Raw genomic sequence first — 14,676 nt, forward strand, 5'->3', positions numbered from 1 at the left:
AACATGTAAAGATTGACAACAGAAAGGCACCTGGCCATAGAAAATATGACCCTTACAAGCCTGGAAAATTGGGCATTAAAACAATGATGCTGACTTTGGAAATCAGATAAGATTATGACTAAGCTAGGAGCCCTTAAAGGCCTTATAATGTTCATAGAACTTGTATAGTTTCAATTAATCCCAAATTACCATTTCATGCAGATTATGAGACCATCGTGGTAAATGAAAATATATGACTACACAGCAGCGAGTATAACGAATAGCCTTTCTCAGAACTGTATTGGCCTTATAATTTCATTAAAGACCATGTTAGCCAAACAAATAGATGATCTACTTAAGTCTCATTCAGATTCACAGATTAATAAAGCCATATCCTCTATCTATCAAAATTTTTATCATTGTTATCCACAATAAACTATTTGTAATGTCAGTTTCAGCAATCATTGTACAAAGAAAGCTATGTCACAAAACATGAATTCTATATAAGAATATATGAACCCAAAATTGTTTTAGTTCAAGGCTAGGAATATATTCAGAAGTAAAATTATATTTGTTACCTGACTGAATGGATATGTTGTCAGCATTGTCATCACTAGAAAGAATGATCAGTCACTTGGAAATTAATTGGGCAGTACACATGTTTTCAAAACAAGATTGAATCTTCCCAGATTAGAATAGAATGCAAGGAAAATTATTAAGCTATCAGTGATGTACAAAACAATTCAAAAATAGAGATGTTCATTAAAAATATTTTTTTTTATTTTCATAGGCATGAAATTATCCAAAAAAATTTAAAGATGTAAATGAAGTTACTATACTATCTAGCAATTGTAAGCGAATAAATAAAACCACAAACTTTTCTAAATTCTAGTTGGGACCTTTTTTCCAGAAAATGGTCTAAAACAAGTAGAGTGCACAAAAGGTTCATTAAAATTTGAGTCCTACGAAGGAAAAGGATAACGTTAAAGCTGTTGTTATGAAAACAATTAAATGCTACTTCCTATAAGTCGGTAATGGAAACTTTTGATTGGCTAAAATTACATTAACGATTTGTTACTTTTTTATTACTAATTTCTAGGAAACAAAAGGTGATTTTTGCAATTAGCATGCAAAACTGTATCAGTTACAGTTCTGGTGGTTATTTGTAAAAGTTCTTAGAAATTTTTCCCTGTGTTACGAAACCAAATTTTATCATTTACTAACCAAAGATTGATGAGGTAAACAAAACATTCTCATGTGAAATGAGGTAGAACGGATTTGACTAAGGATCGTAGCTGGCTGACTCTGTATAAGAAAATGTCGGGTTCGTAATTTGAGAAGGAAAAAGTGGCAGGCAGTCAAGCGAATGATGATCAGTCTGGGAACTTGTTTGTTTTTCTTGTAATGTTTATAACGTCAAACATTTTGTTAGTAGAGTTACAGTAGAAATACGAAACTTATATTATGAATAAACTCCTGTTCGTATATGCACTCACACACACGGTAGGGTTCTCATGTACGAACAATTCTTTAAACAAACATCGAATAACGAACGATTTTTCCGAAGAAAATTAAACTCGCTTAACGAGCTAAAATTTGATTAACGAAGCACGAACAGACTACGCACGCATATGTGAGTGGTAGAACGTTTACGAACGGTACGCTAAATGAATAAATTGTAGTGAATAACGAACGAATAGACTACGCACACATATAAGTAGCTGGGAAGGATATACGAACGGTTCGTTAACGTACGCAAATTTTCATATTTCATATAGAAAATATTATTTCTCATTTTTAGCTAAAAAAAATAAAACCATGGATCGACAGAGGCGAATTAGAAAATCAATTACTATAGAAACTAAGAAAGAAATAATACATAAACATGAAAATGGAGCTAGTGTTAGCAACCTTAGTTTGGAGTACAGAGTGGCAAAATCAACTATCTGCACCATACTGAAAAACAAATGTAAATTTAAAAATGTTCGGGTAGCTAAGGGAATAACCAAGCTTAGTAAATCGCGTAACAATTTTATTGAAGAGATGGAAAATTTACTTTTGGTATGGATTAAAGAAAAAGAAATTGCTCGTGAAAATATAAGTGAATCGATGATTTGTGTAAAAGCCAAACAATTATTTGATGATCTTGTAGCGAATTCTCCCAGTGGAAATGATACTGTGCTGGATTTTCTTGCTTCAAAGGGTTGGTTTACCAGATTCCGGAAAAGAAATGGATTACATAATGATGTTAAGTGTGATAAGTCTGCTAGTGCAGACCATAAAGTAGCTCGTGAGTACCACTTTTTAAACTTTATGGCTATGAGTGGCTTCGTTTCACAGCAAAATTTGAACTATGATGAAATGGGGCTTTTTTTTTTTTTTTTTTTTAATAAATTGCCGTTCAGAAGACCCTAGAGCACTTAAAATCATAAGAACCGCCTTGGGGTTTGGACGAACCACAAATCACCAGTCATCTTTTCACTGAGTAGTTGTCTGTGGTGTTTTGTCCTACTGTGCCTAAGTACCTTAGGGACAACAATCTTCTCTCGAAGTTCTTTTGGTAATGGATAATGACTCAACTAAACCGTCTTTAATGTACTGATTGCCGGAACAGTTTAGTTTGTAAAGTGCATTTCTTGCCTGTCATCACATCTTCTGTTCTCTAGGTCATGGACCAACAGGTCTACATAGTCCGAGGTATATTTGTAAAAAATTTCATTAAAAAATAAATATTTTCTTGAAAGTTAAGACGAATTGAAGTGGACGCCGGTGAATTTTCCGAAATTCCCCACCTAAAACACTTTCCCCAAAAGTTTTGTATATTCGAAATCTACATGATATAACTCATATTCGTAGAAAATTTCATTAAAAAATATCCATTTTTCTGAAAGTTATGATCATCCAAAGTCGGGGGGTGGGGGCAGAAATCTGTAGTTATGCCAATTTATATATGATGTTTAATATTACATTAGCTTTAAATATTAAGTGACAGTTTACCAAATTCACAGTGAAACTTTATAACACTGGAATCGTACGTAGAATTACAAGATGAATTAATATTCACTGATATTACTGCTCTGCATCTACAAATGAAATGCTTCAGTTCATCGTAGGAGTCACTGGGTATTTTGGACCTAACAATATCCCTCATCCAGGTGACTTGACCTAGGTTGGTGAAGCATAAGCTTCTCCAAGTGGTGTTCTACTGGCCTCACCGATCACCTCTTTTAATCCAGAAAGATTTAGATGCTTTCTCAGCAGCCTCTACGGTGTTTTTGATTGATCATTAGCTCGTTTTTATAATGCCCGGTATACAATTTGCGAACTCTCGACTGGCAAACACCTCGCTCTCCACCCATTTTGCGGCAGTCTTTTACAACTAGCTCCTGATATTTAGCTATCTCTCTTGCGCCTCCTGCCATCTTGTAGGTCACGGCAAACTCCAACAGAATTAGCTGCTTTGTAATTATGAACATTAATATTCGTGCTAAAAAAAAAGACTTGTGTAATTACGTCCCTTTAATGCCTCTCTGCTGAAATATTTCATTTGAGTGTTATAGTGACGGTCACAGTTGGCGGGACAAGAATTTTGACTCTAAATAATATATGTTCAATGAAGTTTAAGTTTTTGTGTGTTTTTGAAAGACTGATATTCCATGCTGTGATTGTCCTTTACCATAGTTTCTATTAATTTTAATACCAGTTCTCGGAAACTACCGAAAATTAGTCCCTTTTAAGGAGAGAGACAAAAAGAGAAGGATGATGTCTCTTGATTGTCTGTGATATCCCTTCATTTTTCACTATTAATATATTTGTTTATGCTACCCTTCTTTTTCACTATTGATATATTTATTTATGCTATCATTTGGTTAACTTATTAAACACTGAAAATTTTAATATCTGTTTAATCTCGAATATCGCCGCATCAATTAACTTCCAAGTCACATCATTTTATTTCTTAGGAAATCTAGTTAAGATAATGCCTAGGCTCAAAAAATACAAGACTGAAGCAGAGCGACGAGCGGTTACACGACAGCGTGCAAGAATCAAAAGAGCTAATGAAACACCTTTAGAGAGAGATCAAAGATTAATGAATTTGTCTTTGAATGAATGGCATCGGCGAAGAAATGAGACATTTGAAGAGAGAAAGGAGAGACTTAAAAGGCTGTCCTTAAATGCACGAAAGAGACGGGCTAAGGAAACGGCAGAAGAGAGAGCAAATCGGCTTCGAAAACTATCTGAGAACGTAATGAAAAGACGTGCCGGAGAATCGAGTCAGAAAAGAAACAAAAATACAAACAAGTGTGCTTCAAAGCCAAATTGCCATAACACTCAAGTGGCTAAAAGGCAGCGGGGCCGAAAGCCGACTGCTAAAGGCATTAAGATCGCTCTGACCAACTGTTATGATGACCAAGAAAAATATTACCTGGAGCAGATGCATCAAGATCCTGGTATCTGTCCCTATGATTTTTTTTATTCATTTGAGGGTTATAATAACTAGTGTATCTAATTTTCTTTTACTCTAACACCATTAATGTAATAACTACCATGTCTAATTTTTGCGGTTGTCTTTTTTCCTCTGACAAGAAATCAATGTTTATATTCTTTCTGCTTTGGATTTGTTTCTTTTTGTTGGATTTCTGTAATCTACTGACACGTTTTTAACTTTACATATCCCATGCCATTTTGACAACTATTCAAGCATGAAATTCGTTTCTTTTATATTTCTGTTTCATTAATGTGTGTGAGAGGTGTGTATGTATGTGTGTGTGTGTATACACACACCTCGACTTACGACCACAATAAATTTTAAAAATCGATTTTCGGACGTTGGGCAGCTGCGCGTACGATGACTGGCATCATCTAGCAACGCATGCCTCCCTCAGACCCAGGCATCCACTGCCTGCAACCGTCTCTCACTCAGTCGCTTTCAAGCATCAGTTGCGTGTGGATTTGTTACAATTGTATCTGAAATACCCCTAAAATGACTGGTAAAAGGAAAATGCTTTCATCTACAGATGCGCCAGCTAAGAAGTCAAGGAAGGCTATTGATTTAGACTGTAAAATGAAGATTATTCGGCAGTATGAAGACGGAAAGAAGGTGAATACAATAGCACATGACTTGAAGTTATCGCATTCCACGGTATCAACAATACTTAAAGACAAAGAAAGAATTCGTGAAGCTGTGAAAAGTTCTGCACCTATGAAGTCTACAATTTTAACTAAACAACGACAAGGACCCATCCATGAAATGGAGAAATTGTTATTCATGTGGATGAAAGATTTAATACAGAAAAAAACACCCATCAGCCTTCTTACAGTGCAAACAAAGGCTAGAAGTTTGTTTCAGACTTTAAAATCACGCTCCGGATACGATTACGCACAAGATTTTCAGGCTAGTAAAGGGTGGTTTATGCGTTTTAAAAAAAGATTTGCTTTGCATAATGTACGTGTCGCAGGAAGTACAGATGAAGGAGCCCAAAAATTCGTTGATAGATTTGACGAAGGTTATCTACCAGAACAAACATTCAACGTAGACGAAACAGACTTGCTATGGAAACGAATGCCTACTCGTACGTACATACACCAAGGAAAAAAGATGCAGAATTCAATGCTTTTAAGGATAGGTTAGCTTAGTTGCTTGGTGGTAATGCCGCGGGTTCTAAGCTGAAGCCTTTTCTAATTTGTCATTCGGAAAACCCTTTAATTTTTGTTTATAGTAAAATAGAGTACATATGTATTTTTCATATTATGAACAATAATTATGGATTAAATTTTTGTGTTTTATATTTTTATAACCCGTTTGAATGAAAATAGTGCTGAAAAATATTATTAATCCGACATACAACCTGCTAGTCGGAACGAAATTCGGTCGTAAGTCGAGGTGTATATCATATTAATATATCAACTCCGAATGAAAAGTTGTCAAAATACCATAGGAATCGTAGAAGTAACAATATGTTCATAAACTTTGCTCAATTTATGTTACATTCTAATATAAATATTGCTACTATGTTCTGATGTAATTTCATCTTTGATTCGCGGCTGGTGCTATTTGTGTCAACATTCTCGGTATGCATTCTGTCCACTACTAACGAAGGCTTGACTCTCACAGTCTCATGTTGAATGTGGCATACTCCTCAGGGCATAAATAGCTATAACTCTACATTGGATTACGATTCATTGGCAACAGCTTCACTTGCTTTGGAAAATTCAATGAAATTTCCAATTGTTATGAATTATAATATCCTATCATTAATTCCTTTCAATAATAGTAAATAATAGATTGAAATATAGATATCTTAATTTGTATTGATTACAAAAATGAGGCATAGTATCGAATGACGTTGATAGAAGGCTACTACCTTTACCTAATATAAAAACGTTGAACAGCCGTGATTAACGGATTAGACGGCGAGTAGAATGAAGTTTGAATAAAAGACCTCTTTGAACTGGTTCATGATACAAATATACATATAAATTCTTAATTTTGATAATGATAAAATGAACGTTGTTGGTTTGGGGAAATAGCAGTGAAGATGAGCTATATTAATTTTGAGCTTATAGATACAATATATTACACTTTAAAAACAAAATTTACACTAAAATGGGAAATGTGAAGTTTGTGAAAATAGAGTAATATTTCAAAATACTTGTTTGTTGTTTTCAGTCAGAATAATGTTTATTTGGATGTAACTTGTAACTTTGATGTTTTGACAGGAAAATTTGAAGCTCCCATTGAAAAATCAGAACTTAATTCCATTCAGTCTTCTCAACATTCTGTTGAAACAAAAACATTACAAAAAGTCTCTGTTGAAAATAATGCAAATTTGAAGCAGCAAACCAAAGCAACAACTAGAGCACAGAGAAACCAATTGATCTCAGTCAACACATCTAATGAAGTGAATTCAAAATTATGCAAAACTAACAGGTGAGATAGAATTTTGTTAACATATGTTATCTGTTTGATTTGAGCAAATGTTCTTAGAGATGTATGCCCTTCCTACAACAAAACATCCAAATAGATGGTAGGAATGGAACTTTTTGTCAGTCAACCAATCTGAAACAAATAGTTTTGTGTGCATTGTCTAGAGATTGTCAACAAACATTCTGTATTCAGAATGATGAATGCAGGCTCACCATTGATGCACAGGACAAGAAAGGCATGGAAGTGCTATTGTGAGGCTGTTGAATATGGAGAATATATGGGATAAAGAGGGGACTACCTCATCCTGACCCTGCAAAGGAACCAGAAAATCAAGTTGACATAGATGAAGGAAGGATATGAAGAGAGTGAATGTTGTGGGTCCATCAGGAACAGTTGCAGAGATGCTCAAAATATCTAGTGAGATACATGAAGGTATCATACCCCATGATAGGCATAGTAGTATCACTGTAAACTGCTGCAAAGGCAAAGGAGATGCCTGAGAGAGAAGCAGCTATAGCAGAATCGAACAACTTGATCAGTTTATGAAGGTCATGAAACAGCTATAGCACAATTGATCTATGACGGGGTAGATGTACATTAGATGCAATTTGGCTTTGTGCCCAAAAGAGGTAACATGGATGCAATCTTTCTTGTGAGGCAAGAGAAATACTTGGCTAAGAGTAAACCACTATACTTGGCATTCATTGACTTGGTGAAGGCATTTGACATGGCACCATGTTCAGTAATTTGATGGTCTCCAAAGAAACGAAGTATAGCAAATGACTTGTGGGTGCTATACAAGTTATGAACAAAGATTTAGTAAATAAAGTGAGGATTCAGTGATGAATCTGATGTGAAGGTAAGTAGCCATTACATTTAGTCCTTAGTCCTACAGATTGTCATGGTGGTGTTTTAAGACATGCTGCCCATGCATCTATATGCTGATGATCTAGTCCTCATATGTGAATCTATAGAAGTATTAGATGAAAAATTCAAGGTAAAGAAGCTAAATCTAAAATCAAGAGGCTTCAAGGTAAACTGAGCATAGACTAAAGTTTTAGCAAATAGGAAAGAAGATAGGACCCTAATGCCTTTAGGGAAATGACCTTGCTCAGTATGCTGTATCTAATATAAACTATTGACACACAAGAGATGTGGAATCACAGGCATGCTAACAGAAAGCAAACTTCACATGTGATTGATGCACTGGAAGGGTATATGCTTGAATGTCTCACTAGAAATAGTTGATAGCTTTTGTTACTTTGGATGTGGTTAGCAAGGGAGGTGGTTGCACTCAAAAGTACAGTAGCCATAGTAAGAACAGGTTGGAAAAGTTCAGAGAGCTTCTATCATGGCTGGTAACAAAGATCTTTTCCCTTAGACCTAAAGATAGATTGTATAATGCTTTTATTAGAATTGTGGTGCTGCATAGTAGTGAGATATGGGCCTAAAATGCAGAGGACTTTAGAAGACTTAGAAAGAAATGAAGCTTGCATGCTCTGTTGGATGTGCTGAATAACAAGGTACAATTGGTTTGAGAGAAAAAATTATTATAAGAGAAATCAGGTGTGTGCAAGAAAGAAGAATGTACCGGTATGTGATGCATATGGCTGAGGACAGCCAGCATGGAAGGAGAATGTTAAACGATGATGACGAATGTGGATGGAGCTTGCAGAAGAGGGAGACCCAGGAAGACATAGAATGAAGTGGTAAAGGCTGATCTCAGGACTTTGAACCACACAGACAAAATAACAAGGAACTGGGATGACTGGCAATATGTGGTTCTCAAAAAGATTTACCCATATCAGTGAAACTGAGATTCTGAAAGCACAACATGCCCAACTGTCTCCCCTCCATCACCATTTCTTCCTTAAGACATCCCCACCACTTACCATCATCTCTCTTAACTGAACTGTTCTTAGCAGAACTGGTATCTTCTATTAGCTTTTCCCTAATACCACTTATCCTTCTCACTACCTGGAACCATTTTGCTTATTATCTCCATTTCTCACACACTTTAACCCCTCATCCTACAACAAAAGCCACCTCCCTCTCTACTCTGGTCCCTTTCAGTCAGAAGGGATCCTACTTTTACAAGTTGCATAGTAACTTCATTAGTGCTGATGCTATGAAAAAATGCACCAAATACACACAGTAAAGGGGCTGGTGTTAGGAAGGGCATCCTGCTATGCAAACTTTGCCATGTCTGACATTGGAACATGATGCAGTCTTCGGATGTGTTGAATCCTGCAGGCCATCCAACCAATGCCATTGTAGAACATAGACATTAAATGATGATGATATTGATTCTGTGTTGTTTGAATTTATTTACATGTTCTAAAATATTTGATGTTACTATTGACTGTTTTATGTTTTTGTATTTGAAGTGAAATCTTACTTCATCCACAATCAGCTGTACCCCCTGTTCAAGAGAAACGCATTTTAGTGGTTCCAAATCATCAAACAGCAGTGATGTCCAATCTATTTTCCATGTGGAAAGCAGGGCGTTTGTGTGACTCATACATCAGTAATGGTACTACAACTATAATGGTAAGTTATAATATTAAGTTTAATGTAATTATAACAATTGTAATATAATAGATAAATATTAAATACATTTAAATTATATATATATTAAATTACATCCTATATTTAGTGAATAATTTAACTTGGTTCTGCGTTTTTTTCTTCCATGAAATTCAATGTTCTGAATGGCTTCCTTTTTTTTTTTTAGCCTAGTTTATCTTGATCTGACTCTAGTGTGGGAGGAGCTATTGCCATGACTTATGCAGGCTCTTCAAGACCAGAGAGCTTGATGTTGTTGACATTCCATTTAAACTGTTGTAGTTCAACACCTGCAAGAAAGATTGGGTTAAATATTCTAGAGGGCTGAATTTGTGAGGAAGAAAGGTGTGGATGTTGAGATGTCAAGAATAAGGATGGGTCCAGCCACTGCAGAGTTACCAAGGCCATTATAGTAGTGATAAAAAAGACAGAGGAGACAGCATGCATGTAGGCCAAACTGCTAGAGCAAATATTTGAGTGGCTCTTTGATGCCTGTGAGCATAACTGCACTCTCTTAGTTGTGGAAGCAATACTGCATTTTGATCCTCACTTGAATCTTGTAGTTTCAGCAGTTACTGGAGGCTGAAATACTTTCTAGCTCTGAAGAGAAGAGCCAGTCTAGAATAACAACATTGCTTTCATCAAACTTCTTTAAAGCAAGAACCCCTGATGAGTAATGTAAGAGAGTAGGTCACCAATAAAAATGGCTCTGGAAGCCATACTGCTCTTCACCAAGGTGAGAGATAGATTCAAGTTGTTAGAGAGTATCATTGTTATTGGCTGTCTGCATTACTTTAGAGATACTTGAGGTGAGAACAATAAGACTAATTAGCTGGGTCAGAAGGGTTACCTTTCTTTGGACTTGGACACCCTGCGGTATACTTCTAAATGTCGTAAGGACTCTTTGTAGAAAGTGAGAGATTAAAGGGTTTGGTGAATTTGATGCTGCTAATGTTCTGCTTAAAATGTTGCAAGTTAATACCTACATGAGCTGATAGGGTGGATGTTCTGAAGGAGGGCTGGGTATGGTGCTTAGCAATTAATGGGGCCTGAAGTATTTTCTGACCTTGAAAGAAAGGATAGTTTTTGAGATGTGGCCCTAGCTTTCACTAAGAGAGATTCTCAATAATAGAGAGACCTAACATGTGAAGTAACAGTGAGGGCTCTAGTTTAGTGTTACTCTTGTTCAAGTGGATTGTGATGCACTGATGCATCACAATGAGGTTTTTGCTGTTTAAGAAACAAGTTTTACATGATCCCACTAGAAGATGCATTTTTGAGATCTCTGTTGATAGAATTAGTGCAGGTTTGGCAGTTGGTGTTCAGGTTGTTTGTATATGAGGAAGGTTACAGAGGAAAGGGTTATATCATTTCTATAAAAAAATTGGGATCTATTCCATCTCAATCACAGATTTTTAAAATAATTTTTTTAAACAAAACAGTTTGAAACTTCGAATACTGGTAGAATTTCTCACATAGAACATGGTTTACTCTGAACGTTTTTGACAAAATTTTGTATTTTAGAAGTTATTTTGTGTTAAAGTTGTCATATTTGGGTAATTTCAACCAACCATATGTATTCAGTTGAAGAAAGTTACTACTGTTTAAGATAGTAATTGAATGCTATCAATGCCCCACTTCAGTGCTTCTCTGAAATTTTCTTTAGTCAGAATTTAGTCAATGTATTAGGATAATTTTGTCATAAGATGTTAAGTGAGTGAACAGTACAAAGTTATAGAGTAAAGTTAATTATGCTGTGAAAAAAAATAGAATCACTGTAATTTTTGCTAGATTTATTTCAGATGTATTTTTTATGTTTTCAGGTCCATAAAATGGTTTTAGGAGCTGTGTGTCCAAAATTGCTGCCAATTCTCCATCATTCATCAAAAGGTTCATTCCCTAAAGTGACATTTCCAAGTTCAGTCAGTAAAGAGGGACTTTTAGCATTTGCAGAATACATGTACAGTGGTGTGTTAGATCTGAATGAAGAAATTCTAGTCCAACTAAAGACTATTGGTGAGAGATTAAGTATGAAAGATTTTGAACAACTTTGCTGTAATGAATTGAACAAAGCTAAGACAAAAGATATTTTATCAGCTGTGGTGGAACCTTTGTTGGCAGAACCTTGTTCTTTGTCAGGATTATTTCCTTCCAGAACACATGGAGACACTAACGAAGTACAAAATTCTATGTTAATTAAGTTGTTTAGAAATAATTACTGCACTAGTAATAACATGCAGCATGATGTTCTTGTTAGTACTGGATCTAGTACATCTTCTGATATAAGGACTGAAGAAATTATGACTGCAAATCAGATCATTGACATCCAGAGAGAAGTGGAACCAGAGACAGCGTCTGCAACAGACCACAACTCTCTACAGTTAAAAATAGAACCTTATAGTCCTGGTGAAAACCAACATAGTTTTCAAGAAGAATTATGCATGGATATTGGTAACACTAGTTCCAATAATAATCATCATCAAACACCTGCTACCAGTGCCACTTCTGCAAATATCATCAATACAGACAATGACTTAACAGTTACTTATTCAGACAACCAGTATAAAAATGATCTAAATATGGTTTCCTGTGATAGCATCAATATATCTGATACCCCTCAATCTGAAGAGATTTGTTTATCACAGCATACAGAAGATTGTGATAAAGATACTGATAATCAGAAAGAACTACGGTTAATTTCAATAACGTCTGTGGCAGGCAATATAAATGAAGACAATCTCAGCAATAATTCCGATTTGGTAGAGATCTCCAGTACAATGCCTACAAATACAACACAACTGCAAACATCAAATTCTAAACCATACCCTATTAGTTTATTTTCTGTGAATAACAGTGAATATACAGCTCTATGATGTACAAATGTTCAATTAAATTTCTCAGCATGTAAGATTTTTAACTGCAAATTTCATGTTTCCTTTCATTGTTTAAAACCAAAAATCTTTTCTAGTAAGTTTTCCACCAAATCATCTCTTTCATATGAGCTTCTTCATTGCTTCTACTATCAATAATCTTCTTAAATAAAATGTGTCTGCTATGCCTTACTGAATCACATTTTTTTAAAGAAACAAACAAGAGAGAACACATTTTCTTTTATACACTTGGTTTGTGCAACATTGTTTTTTATTTTTTTTTTGTAACAAAGAGACATTTGATTTTTAACAATCATAATTATTGGGTAATTGTCAATGAATTTGTTATTTTTAGAAGACAAACAGTCTAAATTTTTATTATTAAATTTTTAGAAGAAATTTAAAATTATGACTTTGTTGGAGAATTTCATTACAATGTCTGAAAAATTGCAAGAAAATTCTGGTATATAAGTAAAAAGGAGGAAAATAGTATTCGTTACCTTCAGTTGATTGTTTTTCACCACTCAATGAGTTTAACTGTAAAATCGTGTCACAGTGAATATCAATTAAACCCAGTGAACAGCGGTGCTAATGACAACAGGTTCAATAACACATTACTCTGATGAGAATGGATGTTTTGTTTTCACTTCACAACAACAGACTTCCTAAACTGAAAGCAGTTAAATCAAAATTCACCTTCTTACATAAAATTTAGTCCATACCAATGAGGGAACCTCTGTATAGTTGTTCAACCTGCTAGAAATGACAACTAAAAGTTGTCATAAAAAAGGACACAGTGTATTCTTACATACAATGTATGACAAAAAAGTGCTTAAGGTTACAACCAGAATGTTTTTAATCATATGTTTTCTCAATCAAGGCTGACTTGAAGCTATATAACTTTCTTGTCTTAAAATATAAATTTTATATATATTCAAATCTATATGATTGAAGCTAAAGTTTTCATATCTATCCAATTCAATGTAATTACATATATTGACTTATCTAAATAGTTCTTTAGTTGCAGGTCTTTCCTGATCAAGCATCAATGACATCATTCTTTGGTATCAAGGATAATTGTTTATAATATTTTAACTTGTGCAAGGTAGGACCACAAATTTGTTTGCAAACTCAGCATTTGTTGTCTTGAGAAAAGACACTGCGTTAGTTGCATTCAGTGCTTACGTTTATCATTATGTCATGCTTGAGAAGACTCATCAAGCCAAGTAAAATAGAAGTTGTGACAGATACTAGTACCATGCAAATGGCATGTAAAAGCACTCATTACACTCTCTGAGTGGTTGGTATTAGGAATGGTATCCAGCCTTAGAAACCATGTCAAATCAAACTGGAGTCTGGTGCAGCTTGCCAGCCCTGGTCAAACCGTCCAACCCATGCCAGCACGGGCAATGGATGTTAAATGATAATGATGATTTAATATGATTGGCTATGTTGTATAGAATAAATATCCTGAGAATGTTTCCCTTACATCATAACAGGAACTGACAATTGCATATAACAAATTTGGTGCTGATCTCAGATCATAGTCTTTATATACATATCTACTCGGACAAGCAAAGGTTGTGCTGCAATTTTATGTGGTGTTATCTTTATTTAGTCAATTTTCACCAGGTTTCTGCTTGTTTGGTACTTGTTAAAGCAAGTTAAGATTTAGACTCATGCTCCTATATGCATCATCATGGTGTGTGTTCTGATACAATCTGGTCATTTATTAGCTTGCAATCTAGTATGAGACCTGAATACTTGGTGGGAGATTACCTAATGTGAGCTTAAGCATAGCTGAGAAGATAGTAAATTGTATGGGGCAGTTAGGCACCCAAGACTTACTCCCACTTCAAACTGATCTGTGGAAAACTGGCATCACATTTTGGTTTTTGTTGTGCAAAAGCTGTATGATTGTGATGAGTTCTGTGGGAAGCTAAGTTTGGCTAGCACTTTTCACTATGCTTCATAATTTATAGAATCAAATGTTTTTGATAAGTTCAAAGAAAACCATGTAAAATAATTTGTTACTCATAGCATTTATTCTGCAGCAGGCTGACAAACAATCATCTCTTTAGAGTGGAGTAAAAACCAATAGAATTAGTCCCAAGTGCAGTGGAAGAATGTTTTTTTTTTCTCGGACGAGTCATCCTTTTCCTTATTTCCGACCACTGGCCGAGTATACGTGTAGAGACAGCCAAAAGAAGCATTTGACTTAGACTGCCTTCTTCCAACTGTTAAACATGGAGGAGGATCTGTGATGATCTGGATGGCTATATCTTGGAAATCTGCCAGCCCAATGGTTTCCCTTTGTGGCAGAATTAATAGTCA

General features: G+C 35.1%; 1 protein-coding gene across 3 annotated transcripts; it reads left to right on the forward strand.

Annotated features, from left to right (window-relative positions):
- The first annotated feature begins 1,439 nt into the window (after nucleotides 1-1,439).
- On the forward strand, nucleotides 1,440-13,163 carry LOC115209617. Of its 3 annotated transcripts, none has more exons than XM_029778067.2 (4): nucleotides 1,440-2,269; nucleotides 6,700-6,910; nucleotides 9,295-9,457; nucleotides 11,296-13,163. In XM_029778067.2, exons 1-4 carry the CDS (start codon nucleotides 1,798-1,800, stop codon nucleotides 12,343-12,345), a joined length of 1,896 nt encoding a protein of 631 aa, XP_029633927.1. In that variant the 5' UTR covers nucleotides 1,440-1,797; the 3' UTR covers nucleotides 12,346-13,163. The 3 variants fall into 3 exon arrangements, with proteins under 3 accessions (XP_029633927.1, XP_029633926.1, XP_029633925.1); XM_029778066.2 differs by lacking the exon at nucleotides 1,440-2,269 and adding an exon at nucleotides 3,512-4,430; XM_029778065.2 differs by lacking the exon at nucleotides 1,440-2,269 and adding an exon at nucleotides 4,468-5,552.
- The last annotated feature ends 1,513 nt before the right edge of the window (nucleotides 13,164-14,676 follow it).

Source organism: Octopus sinensis, linkage group LG3 (assembly GCF_006345805.1).
Source record: "Octopus sinensis linkage group LG3, ASM634580v1, whole genome shotgun sequence".
Classification (NCBI taxonomy): domain Eukaryota; kingdom Metazoa; phylum Mollusca; class Cephalopoda; order Octopoda; family Octopodidae; genus Octopus; species Octopus sinensis.